This window comes from Talpa europaea (genome assembly GCF_964194135.1).
Source record: "Talpa europaea genome assembly, chromosome: 8".
Taxonomy (NCBI): domain Eukaryota; kingdom Metazoa; phylum Chordata; class Mammalia; order Eulipotyphla; family Talpidae; genus Talpa; species Talpa europaea.
The window spans coordinates 43134406-43159133 of NC_140075.1; the positions used below are offsets into that span (position 1 = coordinate 43134406).

The 24728-nt window shown below is 38.1% G+C and overlaps 2 protein-coding genes across 2 annotated transcripts in view; one reads left to right on the forward strand and one right to left on the reverse strand.

The window, feature by feature from the left end:
- Positions 1-259: 259 nt before the first annotated feature.
- PIGBOS1 (PIGB opposite strand 1) lies at positions 260-424 on the reverse strand (the record flags this gene model as incomplete). The annotated part of the gene is made up of 1 exon (XM_084239809.1): positions 260-424. The coding sequence occupies one exon, from the start codon at positions 422-424 to the stop codon at positions 260-262; it is 165 nt and encodes a 54-aa protein (XP_084095935.1).
- A 2454-nt stretch (positions 425-2878) lies between these two features.
- PIGB (phosphatidylinositol glycan anchor biosynthesis class B) overlaps positions 2879-24728 on the forward strand; it is a gene marked incomplete at both ends in the record, with an annotated part of 29798 nt that continues 7948 nt past the window's right edge. The window contains 9 exons of the mRNA XM_084239998.1: positions 2879-2993; positions 5084-5228; positions 5603-5723; positions 7433-7537; positions 9900-10030; positions 14005-14145; positions 20014-20065; positions 21969-22180; positions 22802-22866. Of these exons, the coding sequence (XP_084096124.1) occupies positions 2879-2993; positions 5084-5228; positions 5603-5723; positions 7433-7537; positions 9900-10030; positions 14005-14145; positions 20014-20065; positions 21969-22180; positions 22802-22866 (1087 nt within the window). The remainder of the gene's footprint in view (positions 2994-5083; positions 5229-5602; positions 5724-7432; positions 7538-9899; positions 10031-14004; positions 14146-20013; positions 20066-21968; positions 22181-22801; positions 22867-24728) is intronic.

Consider the following 24728-nt stretch of genomic DNA (forward strand, 5'->3'; position numbering starts at 1 on the left):
AGACTCAATAGGAAACAAAATATTCCTTAAGACACTCATTTCTGTTTAAAAGGAAATCACTAATTTCTCCTGATGAAAAGACAAAGTGGCATATAAAGTACAATAAACATTAAAACTGACAGTGCTAATTTCAAGAATCATTTAAAATCATTATGATTTATTTTAAAATACATTTGAGAAATTTTCTACTAGATTATTTAGTCAAGTATAATTAGAACGGAACTTCAATTCCATTTTTACAGTTCAGCAATATATAGCATTAACTTCTCTTTTCTTCTGATTCTTGTGCCAACTCCAGCTTTTCTTTTAATTTCTTCTGCTCTCTGGCATACTGTTCAAATATTGGTTGATAAATATATATTCCTCCGGCAATTCCAAGGATGCTAGCAAAAAGCAGTTGAGGAAAACTCACTCTCCCAAACATTTTTTCAACAAATACCACACAATGTAAAAAGATGGTTTTGCAAAATTATATTCAACATCCAGTAAATTTCTTCATATCTGTGTACAAAAAAAAAGGGAAACAAAGCAGCAACTCAGCAACTATCCTTTCTGTAAGATTTCATGTCATTACTTTGCTCCACAGTGAACAAGCTTTGTAGCAATAATATGCAAACAGCACTTAATGTTTTAACTAAAGTAGTAATGTAATTTATATGGTGGCGCAGCGGTTGAGCGCTGGGTTGCGAAACTGCGCGCGGCCTCTGCGGCGCCGGTTCGATCCCCGGCTGCTCCCCGGCCACCGGAGGAGGGTCCCACATGGCGCGCAGACCTCTCCTGCCGCCCGCTGCTCCCCTCAGCAGTGTACTTAGGTCCTTCTGCCTGCTCTGCTCCCTGCTCTGGCTCTGGTGAATTCTCTCACCCTCCCGCACTTCTGACTGTACCCAGTGCATGTATAAACAAAACAAACAAACAAACCAGCAAACAAATAAATAAAGCATGCCTCTATTAAAAAAAAAAAATTTAATTTATATGGGGAGTATGGGAAATTAGGGGTAGAGGATGTAAGACAAAACTAAATCCTCTCCTACTATAGACTGTTCTCGATGATTTTAAATGATAATTTTTAAAAGGGCAAAAGTGAGGAGGGAGAGGCATCTTCATGCCTTTGAAGGAGTACCATAAAACCAACTAAAAAAATAATTGAAAGTGTAAGCCAATATTATATGGAAGTAGAAAACAATCATTAGTGCTTCTGTACTCCTTAATTTTTTTGACAATACATAGATAAGATGCAACCTATGAAGCTATTTATAGCCACTGCAGCACGAGTTCAATCCCAGCCAGGGAGCTACCTACATGGCACAGAAGACCTCTCCTGACTCTTCCACTATGCCCCTCAGCAGTGTATTTCAGTTGATCTGCATGTTCTGTTCCCCACTCTGTCTCTGGTGAATCCTCTCACCCCCCCCCAACTCTGGCCTGTACCCCAGTTCTTCTATGCATAAATAAATATATCTTTAAAAAAACATAAGCTAAAAGATTTTGAATTTTTTTGATAATATACAAGGTACAATCAGACATTAAATATGTAACATTTGCTATCTATTTTTGCCAAAAATATAATGGGGATTTTGGCTGGTTTTAATTGAATAGTTAAAACTCCAGTACTTAGTTATATTACTGTCCAACACCCTAGTCTGGAAAAACTAGGTAGATGTTTATGAATGAGGTAAGCAGAGCGAAGGATTTACATATTTTCTTCATGTTAATATCTCACGACTTTCTATATCAGCCAGAGATCACAAAAACCATTACTAGCACAACTGGTACTAGAAACTAGGTTGTCCTTCCTTAGGGCTCAAATGTAATTTAAACTACTCTGGGGAAGAAAAGGCTGTTTTCTCCTGCATCTACAGTTAACCAGATAAATGACAAATTCACCAAGCAAGACTTGGTTCAACAACTACTGTTAAGATTTTTTGGGTTTTGTCTTCATTTAAAAAAAAAAAAAAAAAAAGGAAAGGAAAGGATGACTCCCTCCTGGCTCACAGGGGTTAAAGTCTCAGCGGTATCATGCTATCCCGGCCACTGAGACCTGAGTGCCACCCCTGCCAAGGAGCTACCCACATGGCGCGGAAGACCTCTCCTGTCTCACCTGCTGCTCCCCTCAGCAGTGTATTTCAGTCAATCCACCTGTTCTCCCCACTCTGTCTGGTGAATCCTCTCACCACCCCAACACCTCCGCCCCCGCCCCTAGACCTCCAGTTCTTGTATGCATAAATAAACATATTTTTTAAGTAAAAAATGAGCTATTTGCAAGTCAGTTCTTTGGAAAATAATGAAGCCACAGGGAAATAGGAAAGCAGCTTCGCCTTCTGCCCACAACTAAGTAACCCAGAATTAACCTTTTGGAACCTTATTTTCCACATTTGTACAGCAGGCCACAAACAGTGTGAGATCACCCAAACGGTGAGACGTTTATAAATTAACGTTTATAATTATAAACACACGTTTATTATTATCACCACTATCACCATTACCGCTGGGCCCCTTTAGCTCCCGCACCGCGCAGCGGACCCCGCCTCCCGGCTGCACAGGCAGAGGTAACAGCCGGCTCCTTCTAAGTTTCCGGACTCCCGGGCTCAGAGCCCGCGAAGTCAAGGGCTGGCAGCGGCCTCGCGAAAAGCAACCCCGAAGGGCGAGGGCAGGCGACACCCCAAGCAACGCGTCTCAGCGCGGCTGCCCGCGCCGCGGCCGCGGAGTCTACGTCAGGGCTGAGCGCGGAGACCTGCCCTTCCCGGCTTCCCCCGCGCCTGCGGGCGACGGCTGCCCGCACAGGCCAAACTTAGGCGCGGAAGCGCGGCCGCGGCTCGCGAGCCTCCGCTCAGGGACCGAGCCGCGGCAGAACCTTAGCGGACCGCCGAGCAGACGCAGGATGGAGCGAGATGGCAACCTCTTTTTCCGCGGTCTGCAGAGCCGCTCCGACGAGAAAATGAAGCTGCGAAAGAGAAAGTCGACCTTATACCAGAAGAGCACCTGGCACCGCGGAGGTGAGGGAGGGAAGCCGAGTCCTCAGGCAGGGCTCCCCTCTGCTGGGGGGTGCGCGTGGGGCCGGGGGCCAAGAAATCGCAGCGGGCTCGAGACAAGGTCTTGATCTCAGCCAGTTTACTGGCGCTGTGTTCTGCATTGCTTTTATGACACCCTCCCCGTAGCCTTGTGAGTGGGTATGATCATTACCATTTTAGAGAGGGGGGCTTCCAGGCCAGGAGTTACCAAGGTTTCCAAGCGATGGGGTGTCTGCTTTCTAGAAAGGCACTAACCCTGACTCCCGCCCCATTTCTTTTTTTCTGCCGCCACCTCTGCCTTCTCTTTGGACTGGGTAACAGCCACCACAGGAAGTGACGTTTTTTGGGGGGTGTCTGTAGGGGTGTGTGGGGGGTGGGTGTGGGTGTGTGTGTAGGGGTGTTAATATAAAGATGAACTCATTATGTGCCAGGCAGGATGCAGGCTGTATGAAGAAAAAAATCCGTAGTTCACCTTCTGGAAACCTGAGACCAAGAAAAGGAAGGACCATTTTGCTAAATAAAAAGTGAGGAAGGGGAGCTTTTGGGGAACTTTTAGTAGTTGGGCGGGAGCTCTCTTGCTCCCTAACTCACCCCTTGTTGGATCCCTATCCTAGTGAAAGATACTAACGTTGGTAGATTACCATACTTGTAACAAACGTACAGTTGAAATTCGGTATTCAAGATCTGTTGTTCAAGGGTTAGTTCTGAATACTGTTTCTTATACCTTAATCCACAGCGGGGTGGGACTGGGGCTGAGAACAAGATTTTCTGATGGGTGATCCTGTTCAGTAGGGAGGGTAGTGTCAGTATTTCTGGATGATGAAAGCTCTAAAGGGGCACGCATGTTGTGTTGAATATACTAATTATCTGAGAAACACTTAAAATGTGTTCTTGTACAATGAGGAACAAGTGTGGCAGGAACCCAGAAAAATAGTGGATCAGAGGCTGGTTGTAAAATGAAATACGCAGGTCAGTCAGGGAAGACTAAGTAAATCAAAGTAATCCTGTATTTCAGTACCAATCAGTTGTTTCCAATTGAGCTGTTTGTTGCAGGTCCTAGTTTTGAAATACTGCAATACCTATTTTTTTAAAATCTGATTTTTAATTGTTGGCAACTAAATTCAAATTTTTAAGAAGTGCTCTGTATACAAGCCTGCAGGCTATCCATTTGTAGTTAAGAACAGACCTTTAGGGCCTCCCTGGTGGTGTAAGGGGTTGAGTGCAGCACGGTGAAACTGTCCACAGCCAGCATCTGCCGTGCGAGTTCGATCCCCCTGCCGGCCTGGGAGCTGACCCACATGGCGCAGCAGACCTCTCCTGTCTCGCCTGCTGCTCCACTCAGCAGTGTATTTCAGTCAGTTTGCCTGTTCTGTTCCCCACTCTGTCTCTGGTGAATCCTCTCATGCCCCACACCTTTGGCCGGTACCCAAGTTCTTCTATAAATAAATCTTTAAAAAATATTAAAAAAAAAAAAAAACAGACCTTTAGAGTCAGTAGACAGCCCTGGTTTTGAGCCCTGACTTTGAGCCCCACCTTTTTGACTTGGGCCATGTGATTTAACTTCTGAGTCTCTGTATACTCTATATGTAAAACGGGGCAAATAATACCTATCCTTTAGCGTTATTTTGAAGCCTAAATAATATAAAGGAATGAACCCAGTGCCTGGTATTGAGTTAGCATCAATAAGAGCTATTCTCAGATGTAGAGGACCATTTTATGTGTCAGTTTGTCATATATAGAGTTGCTTCCTCAGTAATTTGTTAACTGGTTTCTTTTAATACACATGGAAACCTAAAGTCTTAGTCACTCCAATCTTTTTCAGCATTGTAATATTCTCCTTATACAATAAGTTGGAAGACTGGTTAAATTAAGTAACTAATAATCACCCAGTGAAGTTCTGGCCCTTATGTAACTTTTGGCCCAGGTGGGCTTTGAAGGGTGGTGTGATGGGGCAGAGTTCCCCACTATGCGTAACAGTGCCTGCGAGAGGGACAGCCAAAACAGCAGATTTTAGTTCCACATGTGGAATCTGCCTGACTTTTTGTACCAGTTACCTGTTTTGTTTTGTTTTTCAGATCTTCTTGGTGAAAACATTTATCTAGTCTTGTTTACCATAGCATTACGAATATGTAACTGCTTTTTAGTCCAGACGAGTTTCGTTCCAGATGAATATTGGCAGTCTCTTGAAGTTGCACATCACATGGTTTTCAAATATCCTTTGTAGTTGTCTTTCAGACTAGGAATATGTTTTCATCTTAGAAACTGTGTTCATTTTATTACATATTTTCAATCAGTTAACCATATTTTCTCCAAATAATTTTAATAAAGTATGCCATTATTTTATCTTAATATTTCTTCTTTCTTTGATGTTAATGTACTTGAACAATCTCTAACTAGTGCTCAGTAATTTGGAGGATATAGATGAAGACAAAACACATTTCTACCTTAAAGATTCATTTGACCAAATGCATTTTTAATTCAAATATCCAGTATAAAATACCATTTTATACCGCTTTGCCAAGAAATAAAAGTTTACATATGGAAATGAAAACAGATTTTGTTCAATATTACTTAACATTAGTCCTTAATGTTAGTACTTATGGTTATTTGACCTGGGAATGGACAGAAAAAATAAGGGGTTACACTTACCCTTTAATCTTTGCAAGCATTTACAAGGTTCTGCATCTTGTGGGGAAAGATAGTGTTCAATTGCTGGTAAGTTTAAATAAAAATAATCAAAATAATTGCTATTTCATCTCTTTTTAAAAGCTAATGTATATTAACTAAATATTATTGGTATCATGAAGTTAGTTTTTAAAAGACTACTGCTGCTAAACACTGACTTCTGGAAAGCCTATGGTCCCAAAGATAAACTGTGATGTATAAATCTTCAATATGTGTTAAAACACAAGCCTGTGCCTGAACGTTAAGTGTTCTATGTGTTAAGAAATGCAAATTTTCAATTTTCGGAATGACCACATTATATATTATTTGAACTTTAGAAGAAGAGTATTTCCTCCACAAACAAAAAGACAAAAAAAGAGAATATTTCCCTCATAAAAGAATCACTTAAGAGTTGTGTTGTACCTTATTTTTACAACTTGTGAATGAAAGGCCATGTTATATGAGCTCATGAAGACTAAATACTAAATACATGAGGATTTAGTGTTGAAATTAAAATTTAGAAAAAATTGACAAAAATTTAATTGCTCTGCTATGTAGGAATTTTGCATTAATATTAAGCAAGGCTGTGATTCCTAAATTATGAATTTCTACGGCCCCTGGATCACCTAGAGAGGACACAAAGGAGGAACTAAAAGTGCGCAAGTTTCTCTACCCTCACTTTCAAAATATTATCCAAATGGACTGAGAGATTGGGTCTCCTTCATTTCCTGTACAGTCCTGGTGTTTTGGTTTGATGTTTGTTGTTTGTTTATCTATGTCTGTCTGTTTGTAACCTGGAAAGACACTAAGTTTCTGGGATAATTTCTCTATGTAGGATTGTACTCTCCCCATTCCTCAGTGCTATGAACACTATTTTCCCCTCTCAGGGTTACCCACTGCCTTCTAGATTATGCAAGATATCCATAAAGTCTAGAACCATGGGCAAATATACATAATGTCATCAAGGATGATTTTATATCCCAAGAAGTAGATTATATTATGAAGAATTCTTCAAGAGAGAAAAACTTTCTATTCTTCCAAGACCCATCTACAGCTGATATACCTGGCCATTTTGGGACTTAAAGGAAACCTCCCCTTGTCCCCACTATCCCCCAAAACCTCTGTCCTGCCTGGAATTTCACCACATAGGGAAACATTAGGATGCTATCAGACATTTATTCATGCTCGTATACTGATAATTTTAAACATAATTTATATAATTGTGAAACTAGATGGGATCAGAAAAGTGAAATAAATAAAACAAGGTCACAGCATATTAAAGGCAGAGCTAAAACTAGGCCCTGGGTCTACTTTCATAGCCTAGTACTCTTTCCAAATAGCTTTTCTCTCAATTACATAAGGTATGTCCACAGAATTAAGGATGGCTAAGAGCTGTGCTGTCCAACATAGTAGACACAAGCCACATATGGCTAGTAAAATACATACTGGATATCAAAGATCTAGGATGTAAATTTTTTCTATAAATTCTAATATTGAAATGACAATATTTTAGATTAGGGGAAAAAATTAAAATTTTACTTGGGGATTTTTTTTTTACTTTTTAATTTGGCTACTATAAAATTTAAAATTATACATGTGACTTGCATTATACAGCTACTAGACAGGAGAAGAATAGTGTCTAATTTTATTCTAAGACATTAAATTGATAGTTCATTTGATTAGCCTGTTGTTTTTTTATATTCATTGTGAACCAATAGATGTTATTAATATTGTCTTCTTTTTTTTTTTAAATGACGAAGATTTGGATTCCTAGACTTGCCCAAGCACTTCTGTCTGCTGTAGCAGACATAAGGCTTTACTCATTAATGAAGCAATTAGAGAATCAGCAATTGGCAAGATGGGTGGTAAGTCCTACACATTTTAAAACTATACACCAGTCACTTTGTTGTTGTGGACATTGAAACATATGAAAAACATCAATTTCCAAAACAGCTTCCGAAGATAATTCATACAACTTTATAGAAATACTTCCATAATTAAGAACAATAAAATTCAAGTGGTGCATGTCATCTCTCACATTCTGAGTGAACCACAGGTGATAAAAAGCACTGATGCCCTCTAACACCATCAGAGGCTTAAGTCTAAGAAACAGATTTTGGGAAGCACCTTCTCTTTTCAAAATCATCAGTTTTTGCCTCACTTTCCATAAAATTCAGTAGCAGTTCGAAATCAATTGCCTATCTCACAAATGATGTCAGCTGGTTTTAAGCCTTGTTCACTCTTCCTCCAGCTACTAGAAACTTAGCCTGAGAACCTTTGCACCTCTGGCTAGAATATTAGAAGTAGCTGAGCTCTGTAAGAGAGAAAGTGAGGTATAGAAAATTATCTTTTGTCTTTTTGCTTATTTCACAGTGGATAGATTCCTGATCTCCCATTCAAATATTGAATGGATTTTCCCACCTAAGCCATAACCTGAGAAGTGACTGGATTCTGTAGTATTATGGTTACTTCACACAGTTTCTTAAATTCGATAAACTTATATGAGCCAGCTTAGAAATCTTACAACCTGTTTTTATATTGTTTCAATTGGAAAATGTTACAAATTCCAAGTAGCTAATTTGCCAACACATTTCTGACATATAATTTATTAATTAAATATTAAGTTTATTAACAGGACATTTCTGCAAGTATTTTAAAAATTCAGTGGTTTAAAGACTAAGTCCTTGCTTTAATTGATTCAAAGTCACTTGCTTTATTTTGTATTTATATACACTGCTGAGAGCTCAACCTAAAATGGCAAAAGCATAATGCCTTTGAAATCCTCCCTCCAAGGTAGCAGTACACACTAGGTTCTTCTAGATTACAAAAAGCCTTTAACTCCCAAAAATTGGGAACATTTTTAAGGCTATATTTGGGGACAGGAAGCTAATACCACAAATTTATTTTTTTTAATTAGTTTTTTATTATTATTTTTTTAATAGAGGCATGTTATATTTATTTGTTTGTTTGTTTGTTTGTTTATACATGCACTGGGTACAGTCAGAAGCGCAGGAGGGTGAGAGAATTCACCAGTGCGGGGAGCAGAGCAGGCAGAAGGACTGAAGTACACTGCTGAGGGGAGCAGCAGGCGGCAGGAGAGGTCTGCGCGCCATGTGGGACCCTCCTCTGGTGGCCAGGGAGCAGCCGGGCAGGTTCGCAACCCAGAGCTCAACCGCTGCACCACCGGGGAGGCCCTAATACCACAAATTTAACACCCTTTAAGACATTTGTTTTGTAGAATAAATGATGCTTCTGTTTGCATATTATTACAAAACCTGGTTTATTAGTCTAGTTTTCTAAATTAAATAATTAATGATACCTTCTGATAGTTATTTCTTCCTGTGTTCTTAATTTTTTAATCAAAAATAGGATAATATTCCAGTCCAAGGTCAAAAAAAAACCCAGTCAAAATACTTGTCAGTATTAGACAATTTGCGGAATACTGGTTAGGAAAATTATGAATTCAATTCTCTATAAACTCTAGCATAAAAAAATCTGTTCATTAAAGAGTGAAGTTAAAGAGTGCTATTCTGTTCATTAAAGAGTGCTATTGTGAAGTTATTTTGAAGATAAGAATGTACAGTTATAATCTATCTTTTCCTATAAATGTTTGAAAAAGCATCATAGTATGATCAATATCACCTTTATCCTTAAAAATAAATCTGTATCTTGGGCCTCCCTGGTGGTGCAGCGGTTGAGCGCTGGGTTGCAAAGCTGCCCGCAGCCTCTGCAGTGCGGGTTCCATCCCCGGCCACTGGAGGAGGGTCCCACATGGCGCGCAGACCTCTCCTGCCGCCCGCTGCTCCCCTTAGCAGTGTACTTAGGTCCTTCTGCCTGCTCTGCTCCCTGCTCTGGCTCTGGTGAATTCTCTCACCCTCCCACGCTTCTGACTGTACCCCAGTGCTTGTATAAATAAATAAACAAATCTTTAAAAGAAAAACTCTGTATCTTTTCTTAATAGAAATTACGATTTAAGTGAAGCACAGTACCATAAAAAAATACCTGAAAGGTATGAGTTGCTTAATTTTAACAAATAACAATCTGATATCATAGACCAGTGTTTGATATAACTTCTTATAAACAATGTTTGAGCATGCCTGCTTTTAATATCATTTACCTTTTGGTTTGAATTTTGCAAGAAAACTTGGTTGCTGTTTTCCATAGAAGGTTTTACTAAACCTTTCCCCTTCCCACTCCATCTGTATGTTTGCTCATAATTGTTTTTAGTTTTTTTGCCAGTTATGCTCTTGGTTCACATGGTATTGCTGTACCAGAACTCTTACAAACACCATGGAAACTGTTCTCACTATAATTGCTCTTTTCTACTACCCTTTGGAAGGTTCAAAGTCTATGAGCAGGTGAGTTTAACTACTGTTAATAACAATGTACAAAACTTGAAAGCATGTTTTTGAAAAATAATATCAGCACATTGGTATCTCTCTGCCTGGCGTTCATACAATAAACAGTATAATCAAACTGGGTAACTTAGGAGAATTTAATAAAAGTACTGGTTACAAAGGTGAAATCAATGCTTAGAAAAGCCAATAGGGGGATACCATAGTACCCCAAGGCTGGCCACAACAGGAAGTTTTCATTATCCTTTGGAGCAAGGAAAAGAAATGGCTACCACATACAGAGCTGTAATTTTAAGAGAAGGTCTCTGCAAGAGAGGGCTATTAGCCATCGTAGAAAGAACATCAGGGGAATAAAATATGCTGACTCAAAGCTTCTGCCCTCCAGTTGGCCAAAACCAATCATAAGCCAGAAAGCGGTACAGTACATAGGTACAGACCATACAGTTCAGCCTTCCTATACATAGAGCAGGTGAAGAGTAGAAGAGAATTGATCTAGAAAGGCAAAATGGGAATATATGGACCTGATTTGGGTTAATATAAACTGGGGAAGCAAATACCAAGCAAAGGGGATAACATGAGTAATGCACAGCTATAAAAGGGCTTCAGTGTATTCTGTGCACAGAATACAAGCTACCAGAGTAGCTAGTGTACGGCAGGATACATGTGAGAAGAAAAGGGATAAGGAATGGGATTTTGCCTGTCTTCAGATTTTGGACTTTATTCTATAGATAGTAAGGAACCATTGGAGGCTTTTGATAAGCATGACATAATCAAACTTGATTTAGAAAGAATTCTCTTGTAGTAGCAGTATTTAGGATACACAAAGGGAGAAAATCAAAATGATTTCGAGTGAAGGAAGCTAGTATACACCCTCATATTAAAAAACATTTTAAGAACCAAATAAAGGGCCTCCCTGGTGGCCTAGAGGTTAAGTCTCAGCACTATCACTGCTGCGGCCTGAGTTCCATCCCTGCCCAGGGAGCTGACCCACATGTGGTACAGCAGACCTTTCTTGTCTTGCCTACTGTTCCCCTTAGCAGTGTAATTTATTAGATCCGTCTGTTCCGCTCCCACTCTGTCTTGGTGAATCCTCTCACCACTGCCACCCCCTCACCTTTGGCCTATACCCCAGATCATTTCTACACTATATTCTTGGCTGTAAGAATAGGCATTTAGGGCCAGCAGCACTATTTACAATAGCTAAGCTTTGGAAACAGCCCAAATGCCCAAAAATAGATGACTGGATCAAGAAGATGTGGTACATATATACCATGGAATATTACTCAGCATTCAAAAAAGATAAACACATGCAATTTGCAGCAACATGGATGGCGCTGGAAGGGATCATGCTCAGCGAAATAAGCCAAAAAGGAAAAGAAAAATACCGGATGGTCTCACTCATAGCAGGAATCTAGAAAACTTAAATAAGGGACCAGGAAAATGAATAACTATAAGAAAGTGAAAATCAAAATCAACAAAAAACTATGAACCAGAGACAATTTTTTGGGGGTGGGGGCCGGGAGGGGAGGGATTGGGGTCAGAATGGGGCATTTGCAATCGTATGGGGGAATATAAAAATAAAATTTATTATTTAAAAAAAAAAAGAATAGGCATTTAAAATTTTCTATACAATAAGGACTTTACTATAAGGCTAAAAGTGGAAATAAGGAAAATGGGCATCTTAGCTTTGTGGCCTGGCCTGAAAGATAACTACAAATATCTAAGCTACATAAATAAATGGGAAGATTTTGCAGAATCCAAGCCAGTTTTGAGAAATGGGTTGGTTTTTTTTTTTGTACATTTATAGTCTGGTCTGTGAATCCATTTTAAAAGTCATCTATTATTTTGACGGTGCCAATTGTCCAACATTCAATTTTAGATAACCTGATTTAGGCCTGTTAAATGTCATTGTCCCTATTTGGGAATAGCTTTCACACTGACCAGCTTTATACTGCCTACCAGCGCTCAGATACCCTCCTCTGATTCAATGAGGAAGGGAAGGTCATATGGGATAAATACCCACCTCTATAAGCCTTCTTCCCTAGATTTCCACATAAGCACTACTCCTGATCTGACAATAAATGACACTTTGCAAACTCAAAAAAAAAATGATGAAAGCATTAAAATTTACAGATGTAAGGATGGTATGAAAATATCTAAGCACTGATTTCTCTAAAATGAGAATAAAACCATTCTTATAAGAATTAGAATCTATGTGAAGTGTAAAGCACAGGACCAATTACAAAGTAAGTGCTCAGTAAATAGTGATGACAACAATGATGTTGTTACTAAAGGAGTATTTCTGGGCAGTACAAATAAGACTACCAAAAAATTCCAGGCTAATGACAGGACTTGATGTAAAATAATGCAGTGGAAATTGAAAGGAAACAGTGGATGTGTGGGATGAGAAGAGGATGTTTAAGGCAACTTCAGAATTTTAAGACTGAGGAAACTGAATACTATTAAATATTATACTGAATAGGTCTGCGGGAAAGATGTGGGGCATGTATCAATCAGTCACTGATTTTGAGTGCCAGTCGGAGACCTATGTCAAAATACTCAAGAAAGAAAGAGAGAGAGAGAGAGAAAGGGAGAAAGAGAGGGAGAAAGAGAGAGAGAGAGAGAGAGAAAGAGAGAGAGAGAAAGGGAGAAAGGAAAGAGAAAGAGAGAAAGAGAGAGAGAGAGAAAGGGAGAGAGAGAAAGAGAGAGAGAGAGAGAAAGGAAAGAAAGAGAGGAGGGAGGGAGGGAGGGAGGGAGGGAGGGAGGGGGGAGGGAGGGAGGGAGGGAGGGAGGGAGGGAGGGAGGAAGGAAGGAAGGAAGGAAGGAAGGAAGGAAGGAAGGAAGGAAGGAAGGAAGGAAGGAAGGAAGGAAGGAAGGAAGGAAAGAAAGAACAAGTTTGAGAACTTAAGAGTGAGGGAGCAAGGTCAGGAACAGAAATAAGCACTGGAATTCTAGGCAGTTTCACTGTAACAGAAGTCACCATTAGGCTGTCTGAAAGTCAGGGCAAGCCACAGTGTACTTTATTTCAGCTGCACAGTGGTGGGTTTCTTCTTGTTTTTAAGAAAACTGGGAAAGTTTTGAATGGGAAAATCTTATATAAAATTTAGATTTCTGGTTTATCTTCAGAAGTTGGAAGGCCTACCAACACTTTTGGGCCAGGATTCCCTTATAAGATCAGAGGCCCCATGTGGCCTTAACTGGTCTCTGTAAGGATTTGGATTTGAAATCATGCCCTTAAAATTTCTCACCATATTTAGAAATTCTCTTAGCTAAACTAATAGGGATATAATGGTACCACAAAGTTGTTGTGTTTGGCTTTCTTTTAATTTTTATTAGAGCTAAATATATTTCTATGTGATAATTTACTGACTGTAGTCCTCATGTTTAAGTTATCAAATAATCTCCTTTGGACATATATTGAAAGAAACCCTAATAGTAAAAAATCCACATTTCTATACATGATTGTAACAGATTTGTATAATAGGCTTTTTATCAGTTGTACAGATTTTTCAGTTGGATAAAATTAGCTGCTTACTCTTAAAACAAAAGTTTTATGTACTCAGAAGTTTATCATTGCTTAAATGCTACTATTGTTTCTTTAAATGTGATTTTTTTAACTTAAAGAATGACTTTTTGTGACTCTTGGCTCTTCAGGAGAGACTTCATCACTTTTCCATTAGGAAAGCAATTGACAGAGTTGTGTTATTCACAAGCAAACAAGACCAACGTTAAGACACAGAATAACTCCTATTTGAAAATACTAAATTTAGGACATTAGAGCTGGAAAAGACCTTAGAGATACTCTCTTTTTTATGGATGGCAAAAATTAATAACCAGAAAGTATGAGAAACGTGCCCATGTTCACCTAATAATATCAAAAGGAAAATCTTCTCATTTAAAAATAAGTTTCATCACAGAGTAGGTAAGAGATGACTTCTAATTTCCTTATTTTGACAACACATTTTCCTTGCTCCTAGTGTCAAGTACTCATCCCTGGTGGCACTTGCCTTCATAATTCGTCCCACAGCTTTGATTCCATGGATACCTTTACTCTTCAGACATTTCTGGCAAGAACAGAGAAAGCTTGATCTTATTCTACATAAGTTCTCACCTATAGGGTAAGTATACTACACTCTATTTGAGTAGCCTGTAAATTCTATATTATAAAAAAGATTTCATATCTTTTAGTCAGTTGTATATTCTAATGTCAATGAAATTGTCAGGCTAAGGAAACAGTATTTTCAAATTTGTATTTTATAATTTTCACATTTATAAGATTCTGATCAACTATAAGTTTTAATTTTAAATACTTGGAAATTTTTCTAATTTAGAACTTTCTTATGTTTTATTTCCCAAATACTTTCAAATACATTTTGGAGATGTTTAATTCTTTTATATTTGTATTGGACTTTATAATGTGTATATTCACACACTATCTCATCATTTTTACAATGCTTGGATGTAGGCAATGTGTTATTTATAGAGATAAAATGAGTTTGGAGAAATGGTTGATGTGATAGAACTGGGGTTGAAATCTAGGACATGTAACTGCATTTCGAGCTCCTTTGTCCTAACTAGCAAAATATACAAAATAGGTATTTATTTGTGTATTAATGCATTCAGACTCTTAGAACAGTGGTTGTTTTAATAGTATTCATTCTGTACAAGTATTTTTTTAGCAGCAATTAACAAGGACTAAATTATCTGATGGCTAAGTGGCCATTGTTGTCACTATTCATATCTACTAACATTGTTTTTATTGTATTATATTCACTCAGCAAGTAGTTATATAATCCTAGCATGTTCCGGGTATTTTTCCAGATGCTGGAGATAGAACAATTTAACAAAATTTAACATTTAATCTACTTGATAATAAAGTCCCTACTCTCATGAAGTTACATTCCAGTGAGAGGAGACAGACAAGTCAAAACATATGAGTAATATATATTGGTCTAGTGACACTAAGTGTTCAGGGGTAAATGATCAGAGATAAGGGTAGAATGTGAGTGTAGGGAGAAGAGGTATTTTTTTTAGAGGGTAGAGAAAAGCAATGTGATATTCTGACATAGTAGCCAAAACCTAAACGAACTGGAGAAGTGACACTTGTAGATATTCTACGCAAGTGCTTAGACCATAATGGAGGATGTTTGGTATTGTCAAGGAGCAGCAAGGAGACCAGTATAGTTAAAGGGGACTGAGCTTAGGGAATGTGACAGTGACATTAGAGAGAGAACAAGGACTGAGATCAGAAAGTCTTACACTAACAGATAAAGACTTTTTACTTTCATCGGCAGTATGATCTGTTTATTAATTCAACAAGAATTTTAATCTACTTGGTATCCAGCATTTGAGGATTCAAATGAGTAAGATACAGCGCCTGCTTCCAGATTAAAAGTTGGGGGTAGGAGAGTGTGGAGCGATATACTACTAGTTTTTGTTCAGCATGATAAAGTGTTCTAATATAGGTGTTAATGAAAGGAGACTAAAGAGCATAATTCAGCTTACACAGGGGATTTTAGTATAAGGCTTATAAAGTACATGATGATTCAAATAACATCAAAAATGAATCTGTCAGACTCAAGGCACAGGGAAGCACCCAGCAGATGCACCTTATTTAGACAGGGAATTCTGCATGTGTCCAGACCTCACCAAAGCTGCTTTTTGGAACTGAGAAAGGGCTATCCCCACAATCAGGTGAGCTGAAGGCCCCACAAGCCAGGCCCGGCCTGGCAGTGAGTCAGAGCCCAGAGGGGGATCCAGCAATTTGGAGCCCAGCGGGCAATCCAGCCACTGCCAGAGCAGTCTGTGGGACCTCAAGACCCACCTCTGGAATTGAACAAATACAAAAGGAGAAGATTTTCAGGGACAGCGACCCATTAACATATCCATACCACCACTGCCCTACTGGACTTCTGGTATAACAATATTAGACTCGACTGGACCACCAGTTCCTGATATCCCAGAAAGAGCACACCAAAGAGATGCCGGCTAGTACCAGCGACACAGTGTCCCAATGCATAGGACAAATTAGAAAATGAGCAGCAGAGAGAAGAAAAATTACAAGCAACCAGGCACGGCCCCAGAGAAAAGACACACAGAGAAAAGAGAATGCAACAACAGTGACTTAGAGGAACTGATGAGTTTTCACGATAGGGAATTTTAAATCGCCATGATTAAAAAACTAAAAGAAGTCGAGAATGATGTGGGGAAAATAATCAATGATCAGAAGAATGAAACTGAGTCCCTAAAGAGGGAAGTGAAAGAAATGCAGGAGATCAAAGGATTAATGGAGGAGCTAATGAACTTTGGAAAAGCAATGAAAGCAGAATAGATGATATGGAGAACGAGTAAGTACTCTCGAAGACACAGAAATAAAAAGAACCGGGCCTCCCTGGTGGCGCAGGTGGTTGAGCACCGCACTGTAAGGCTATCTGCAGCCTCTGCCGCACGGGTTTTATCCCGGCTGGATATGGCAAGAATCCAACATGGCGCGGCAGGCCTCTCCAGCCTTGCCCGCTGCTCCTCTCAGCAGTGTATTTCATCAGTCTGCCTGTTGTGTTCCCTGCCCTGTCTCTGGTGAATCCTCTCACCCTCCCGCGCATCTGGCCAGTACCCCAGTTCTTGTATAAATAAATAAAATCTTTAAAAAAAAAGGAAATATGAAGAACCAAAACAGAAAAGGAAAGAGAAGTACAAAGGAAAAAGAATGAAGAAAGACTTCAGGAACTATCTGACTCCATGAGGAAAGAAAATATAAGAGTTATAGGAATCTCAGAAGGAGAGGAAAGAGACATAGGAACAGAGAAAATATTCAAGGAAATAATTGAAGAGAACTTCCCAAACACAAAGAAGGAGCTCTGAAAACAGACATACAATAAGCAAGAAGAAAACCAAGCTTCCACAATGAAAGGAAAAATACAGCAAGACACATAATAGTAAAGCTCCCAAGAAGTAAAACTATCACTATTCACAGATGATATAACCCCAAAAATTCCACAGAAAAACTAATCAAACTAATCAATCAGTTTAGTAAAGTAGCAGAACACAAAATCAACACACACAAATCAGTAGCCTTCCTATACACAAAAAATAAATCTGAAGAAGAAATCAAGAAAACCATCCCTTTTATTAATGAAACAAAAAAAAATCAAATACTTGGGAATAAACCTAATAAAAGAGGTAAAGGACCTATGCAAAGAAAACTATAAAATACTGTTAAAAGAAATAGAAGACACAAAGAAATGGAAAGGCATCCCCTGCTCATGGATTGGAAGAATAAACATTATCAAAATGACCATCTTACCAAAAGCAATCTACAGATTCAATGCTATTCCAATAAAAATTTCAATGGCATTCTTCAAAGAAATAAAACAAATATTGATGAAATTCATATGGAGCCACCAAAAACCCTAAATAGCCAAAGCTCTCCTGAAAAAAAAAAGGAAGGGAATAGAGGTGTCACACTCCCAGACCTCAAACTATACTACAAAGCCATAGTAATCAAAACTGCATGGTATTGATACAAGAACAGACACATAGACCAGTGGAACCAAATAGAAAATCCAAAAATAAACCCACAGATTTAAGGTCAACTAATTTTTGACAAAGGAGCAAAGAATATGCAATGGAGCTAAGAAAGTTTGTTCAATAAATGGTGCTAGAAAAACTGGGTTGCTACATGCAAAAGAATGAAGCTTGACTACTACCTCACAATCATGCACAAAATACAACTCAAAATGGATTAAAGAACTAGACATAAGACCTGAAACCATAAAATACATAGGACATATAGGCAAAACACTACATGCCATACACCTCAGTAATATCTTTAAAGACACATCACCCAAAGCAGTGATAGTGAAGGCAAAGATAAACAGCTGGGACTACATCAAATTAAAGAGCTTCTGCACAGCAAAAGAGACAGTAACCGAAACAGAGACACCCCAAAGATTGGGAGAAAAATTTTGCACACAACACTAATGATAAAGGACTTAGCACAAAAATCTACAAAGAGCTGATGAGACTCAACAAAAACAAAGTAAATAACCCAGTCAAAAAATGGGCAGAAGAGCTAAAATGAAACTTCTCCAAAGAGGAAATGCAAATGGCCAAAAGACATATGAAAAAAATGTTCAACATCACTTGTAATCAGGGAAATGCAAATCAAAACTACCATGAGATACCATCTTATACCAGGGAGGATGGCACAAATTAGAAAAACTAGTAACAACAAATGTTGGCGAGGATGTGGAGAAAAAGGAACTCTTTTGCTGGTGGGAGTGCAAACTGGTCCAACCACTATGGAACGCTGTGTGGAGATTCCTCAGCCTGCTAAAGATAGAGCTTCCATATGATCCAGCAATTCCACTCCTAGGTATTCACCTAAAGGACACAGAAACATTCATTCAAAAGGGCACCTGTACCTATATGTTTATAGCAGCACTGTTTACATAGGTAAGATATGGAAACCACCCAAATGCCCCAAAATAGATGACTGGACCAAGAAGATGTAGTACAATGGAATTCTTGTGGTAATACAATAGAATATTACTCAACAATCAAAAAAGATAAACTCATGCCATTTGCAGCAACATGAATGGAGCTGGAAGGGATCATGCTCAGCAAAATAAGCCAGAAAGAAAAAGAAAAATAACGATGGTCTCACTCATAGCAGGAATTTAGAAAACCTAAATAAGAGACCAGGAAAAAACCTAATTATAATAAAGTAAAAATCAAAATCAACAAGCAGCTATAAACCAGAGACACACTGCGGGGGGGGGGGGGTGAACAGGAGGGAATAGGATCAAAAGAAGGGGGGTGGGAATTGTATGGAGACTATAACCAAGATGAAAACTGATGTAAAAAATGTATGTAATTAAAAAAAATTTTTTTAATTAAAAAAAAAAGAATCTGTCTCAGGCACAGGAATCAATAATGCTTAAAGCTGGAGAGGCCTGAAGTAGCCTACTAATTTAGATCAAAATGCTTATCTTTTTTATTCTGAAGTAAAATATAGGAAAGACTAAATGAGATCATAAATATGGAAGTACTAGACAGTATTGTAATGAATGTACTACAGAGTGCAAAAAAATGGTTAGATCTCATATATAAAATGAGTCAAGGAAATTGGATACATACAACATGATTCCATTTGTGTAAAATTTAAAACACGCAAAACTCATCCATGTTATTACAAATTAGGATAGCAGTCATCTTTGGAAAGGAATTGGGGAGATATGGGGAGCCTTTGGAAGTGCTGCTAATCCTGATCTAGTATAATGGTTACACAGCTGTGTTCATATGGTGATAATTTTTGAAAGCTTATAGTGTACCTTTCTATATGGGTGTTAGTAGTAGGCAGCCTCTGATGTGGCCTCCACTAAGCCCATTCTCTTGATATTTATGGCCTTGTACAATCCCCTTGAGTGTCACCTGGCTATATTAACTCAATTCTAACAAACCTAACAGAGGGGATCGCTTCTGTAATGGGGTTAAAACAACTGTGGCTTTCATCTTGGTAGCTCTCTTGCTCTCTCACTCTTCTTCCCCCCCGCCCCCCAACTACTTCAGGTAAGCCAGGTGCCATGTCACGCTTTAATCTCAAAGAGATGGCCCTGCCCAAAACTATGTGAATGAGCTTGGAGGCAAATCTCCTTACCACCCCCAATCAAGCTTTCAGTCGAAACAATAGCCCCAACCACACAGAAACAGTGATACAGTAAATATTAGTAGTTTTAAATTGTCATATTTGGGGGTGATTTATTATGTAGCAGTAGATAATACAGTGTTCATTACCTTTATTTACTTGTATACAGATTTTCATCGTGAAAGACCTTTCAAAATGTCTAAATTTATATTCAGTTAATGAAATCGTAAAAGCACTTTAAAAGTGGCTTTGTAAAGTTATGGCACTTGTAAAGTTATATGCCAATATTGGATTTTTAGTAAGTTCAGAGTATTAATTACTACTTTTTTTTATTTTTCAGATTTGTCACTCTGAGTTTGTCTCTGATAATTGATCGTATTTTTTTTGGTCAAGTAAGTAAAGAGATATTAAATTATTAATTTAATCATGTATTACACTGAAGCTTCAGCCAGTCTCTTTAGTCTATGAATATTGGAGAATATAGGCAAGTCATTCTATAAAAAATATGGGACACATTAAAAAAAAATACTAGCAGGGGCCTCCCCAGTGGCCCGAAGCGGGGCTGCGAAGCTGCCTGCAGCCTCTGCAGTGCTGGTTCAATCCCCAGCTGCTGGGCGAGGGTCCCACATGGTGTGCAGACCTCTCCTGCTGCCCGCTGCTCCCCTCAGCAGTGTACTTCAGTCCTTCTGCCTGCTCTGCTCCCTGCTCTGGCTCTGGTGAATTCTCTCACCCTCCCGTGCTTCTCTGTACCCATGCCTTGTATAAATAAGTAAATAAATAAATCTTAATAAAAAAAAAATACTAGCAGGTGTCTTGGTTCAACTTGTGATCTTTAGATAATGGTGTATTTCTAGTGGAAGTTCAAGAGTCTGTTTTAAGGCATTTTTGGTCAGGTTTATAATTGAGTTAAGGTTAAATTTTTTAATGATTTTAGTTGACTTCAAGTTAATCTTTCAAAATTTATATTAACCGGAATACTCTACAAGCATTTGGTTTGAGATTTTAATATCATGACTATTTGGTGGTTGTTATAATTTCCTGATATTAAGTCACTCAAGGGCTCCAGAATCACACTGCCACACTTCAAAGCCTACTGCCTTTAATAATAGCTACATGATCAGACAAGTTACGTGCTTTTCTTGCCATGCAGTTTCCCTACATAAGGTTGGTGGATTAAATGAGGTAATACATGCAAACTACTTACAACAATGCCTAGCACAAGTGAGAATTTTTTAACATTAGTTTTTGTTGCTGTTATGATTAGTCTACATTGTGCTATAATTAGAATTATAATGGTTTTGAAGCTTTATTTTAATAGGTAACGTGATATTGTAAGGTACCAGTTTAAAATTTTTAGTAAGGGTACACCACACTCTCTTGAAAATTATTTTTAAGGATTCTTTTTTTATTATTATTTATTTATTTATACAAGCACTGGGTACAGTCAGAAGCGCGGGAGGGTGAGAGAATTCACCAGAGTCAGAGCAGGGAGCAGAACAGGCAGAAGGACAGAAGTACACTGCTGAGGGGAGCAGCCGGCGGCGAGAGGCCTGTGCACCATGTGGGACCCTCCTCCGGCGGCCAGGGAGCAGCCAGGGATCCAACCAGCGCTACAGAGGCTGAGGACAGCTTCGCAGCCCAGTGCTCAACTGCTGCACCAGCAGGGAGGCCGTTTTTAAGGATTCTTGATCTCTAATTGTATGTAAAACTTATACTGTTAAAATATGTATAAATCTTGATTCTTTAATGTCAAAAGCCTAGTGTCCTACAAATTAACTAAGAACACATTACTACTTTAAACATTTAAAAACTCTGAAACTTGGGGGCCTCCCCGGTGGCGCAGCGGTTGAGCGCTGGGTTGCGAGGCTCTGCAGCGCCGGTTCGGTCCCCGGCTGCTCCCCGGCCACAGGAGGAGGGTCCCGCATGGCGCCCAGACCTCTCCTGCCACCCGCTGCTCCCCTCAGCAGTGTACTTCGGTCTTTCTGCCTGCTCTGCTCCCCGCTCTGGCTCTGGTGAGTTCTCTCACCCTCCCGCGCTTCTGACTGTACCCAATGCTTGTGTAAATAAATAAATAAGTAAATAAATAAATAAATATTAAAAAAAAAAACTCTGAAACTTAAGACAACAAAAAAATAATTCATGATCATTAATTAAAATTACTACTATAAGCTATTACCTGATTTTTTAGACTTTATTCCTGATATTTTAATGTCAAAATTCTCCCATATTCCCTAATGCCAAAGTTCATACTTGGCACTAACACATTTCTGTTTTTTTTTCCTTCAATTATACCAGTGGACTTTGGTTCAATTTAATTTTTTGAAATTTAACGTGCTGCAGAATTTGGGAGCATTTTATGGTTCTCATCCATGGCATTGGTACTTCAGTCAAGGATTTCCAGTTGTCTTGGGTACTCACTTACCCTTCTTTATTCATGGCTGCTTTCTAGCCCCAAAGAAATACCGGATACTTTTGGTGACTGTGCTGTGGACACTGTTAGTTTATAGGTAAGATTTTTATTTATTCCAAGTTTTTTTAATGTTACCTACAAATTAAGTTGATTACCTACATTCTTCAAAGAGTAAACTACCTTTTGGAGATGCATACATAAACTCTTATGATTTGTTAGTGAGGCTTGTTTAGTAAAGTAGTAATTATGGTGATGCTCAGCTATAATGAAGATGTTTGATATGTGTAGTTTGCTTAACAAGGATTACATTTAACTTTTAAGAAGTTGAACAGAAACTACCAAAAAAAAAAAAATACTACAGAAACTACCAAAATTTTAAGTATTGAAGGACCAGAGGAATATTTTTAAATGAAAACATATGCATCTTTATCCCAAATTTGAATAATATTGTTTACTTGGATTAGTAATAAATTTCTTTAGAGTGTAACTTACTTTAGAATTGCATATTTACATCAGATGTTAGAATTACTTTTAACTGATCATCTTGTAACTAAAAAGTAATGAGACTGACTACTGAAGCATAAAATTCAGTCTCAATACTTACAAAAACAGGTGTTAATTATACTTTATTTTTAATTATACTTTATTTTAAATGCATTAACTTCTCAAAGTGTCATTGTGATGTGAAAAAATAATATTCTCTTAATCTTTATTATAGCATGTTGAGTCACAAAGAATTCAGATTCATCTATCCAGTTTTACCATTTTGTATGGTGTTCTGTGGTAAGTATTTTTTTCAATATTTACATAGAAGTTAATTAAGACAATGTCATTCAGCTTTAAAATATGATTTTCAACTAGGCCAAATGAAAATTGCTTCTTAATTACAAATTAATTTTACTACAGTATTCCCTTTTCACAGGCTATCACAGGCTTTTCTGTGTCCTGTGAGTTAAAAATTGTTTCCAATAGCCAAAGCATCTTTTGGTGATTGCTTTTCTAGCTGTTTGAAATCTCTTTAAAAGTAAAGAATATATGTGAAGAATATATTTTAAAGTGGCTATCTTACGGTCAAACTATACAGTTCTTCATTTTACTAATCAAAAATATATTTATAGCTCTTAAAACTAGTTGAGTACTTTACACACTTCTGCCTCTTTAAGACTCACTCTAATACATATGCAGCTTTTAAAGCAATTCACACCTGATTATATTGTTTTAACTTTTCTCCTTTTTCCCCCTAGATCTTACAGTAAGGTTTTTACACGTGACTTCTAAAAATTCTTACATTACTCTGCTCGGGAAAATCTGGACTTTTGCATTGGTTGTTTTGGGAAAATTATATACTAAAACTTTATTAACTTCAAGTTTAATTCAAAATCAATACTTACTAGCTTCCTTTGAATATTAATCACTTAAAATCACTAGTCTGGAAGAAATGAATAACCAACTGGGATTGGAGACTATGGGAAAACTATGGAGTTAATGGTTTCAAACTTTGTAGTAGTATCCAGTACCTACTTCATGTCTCAGATAATAAGTTGCTCATATATATATTTAATATGTCTTAAGTACTGAAGCCAAAGTTAATTTGTGTCATTACTTTATAATTTTATGAATATATAAAAACTATCACATATAAAAATATGGGCACCTGGGCCTCCCTGGTGGCACAAGGGGTTAAGTCTCAGCACTATCAAGCTATCAGCAGCCACTGCTCCATGAGTTCAATCCCTGGCTAGGGAGCTAACCCACATGGCACAGCAGACCTCTCCTGTCTTGCCCACTGCTCCCCTCAGCAGTGTATTTCACTGGATCTGCCTGTTTTGCTCCCCACTCTGTCTCTAGTGAATACTCTTACTGCATCTCTGGCATGCACCTCAGTTCTTATATGCATAAATAAAATAAATCTTTTTAAAAAAAGTATAGGCATCTAATAGCTATTTGGCAAGAATGGGCCCATTTACTACAGAACAAATCTGTTCATAAATTACTTTTTATTTACAACTACTTGAATTTTAGCTGTAATTAAGCCTTGATGCTGCCCAGATGCACATTGCTGTTCTACTAGAAAACAGTATTTATATTTGTGGTTTATGTATGTTCAAGTGTGCACACACACACGTTTTCTTTGGTTTGGTGAATTTGAGAACTTGGTTTCATTTGAGGGTTTTTCCAGCTCCAGCCTGTTTTATTTTATAGTGTTTTAGAGAAAGATAGTTGTTTCAATCCTTATTTCTACTCCTAAAGATCAAGATAAAATGTTGGTGATGGTTGAATAGACCCCTTTCCAGTGGGCAAGAATCACTCTCTTTTCTGTGTGTCTACTCAGAAGGAGCCCTAAAGGACTGCAATGGCAAAAACCTATTCTCATGGGGTATCATCTTGACTGCCATATACATATATACCTAAGGTTCTTGAGCCAGAAGATCAATTCCCAGGAGAATTATACTACCACTAAAAGTCAGAACTTTAATGCCAGCAGATATCAAGTAGTTAGTCGAGTAGGAAGCCCACCTAGACAGAAGTCTCTGTATATTCAAGAACAGTCCCAAACAATAGTTTTCTTTGGAATTTCTGGTGTTTTAAACGGTCCAATTTGAATTTTTTTTTCTATTTACCTGAAATCTTGATTTATATTGCAC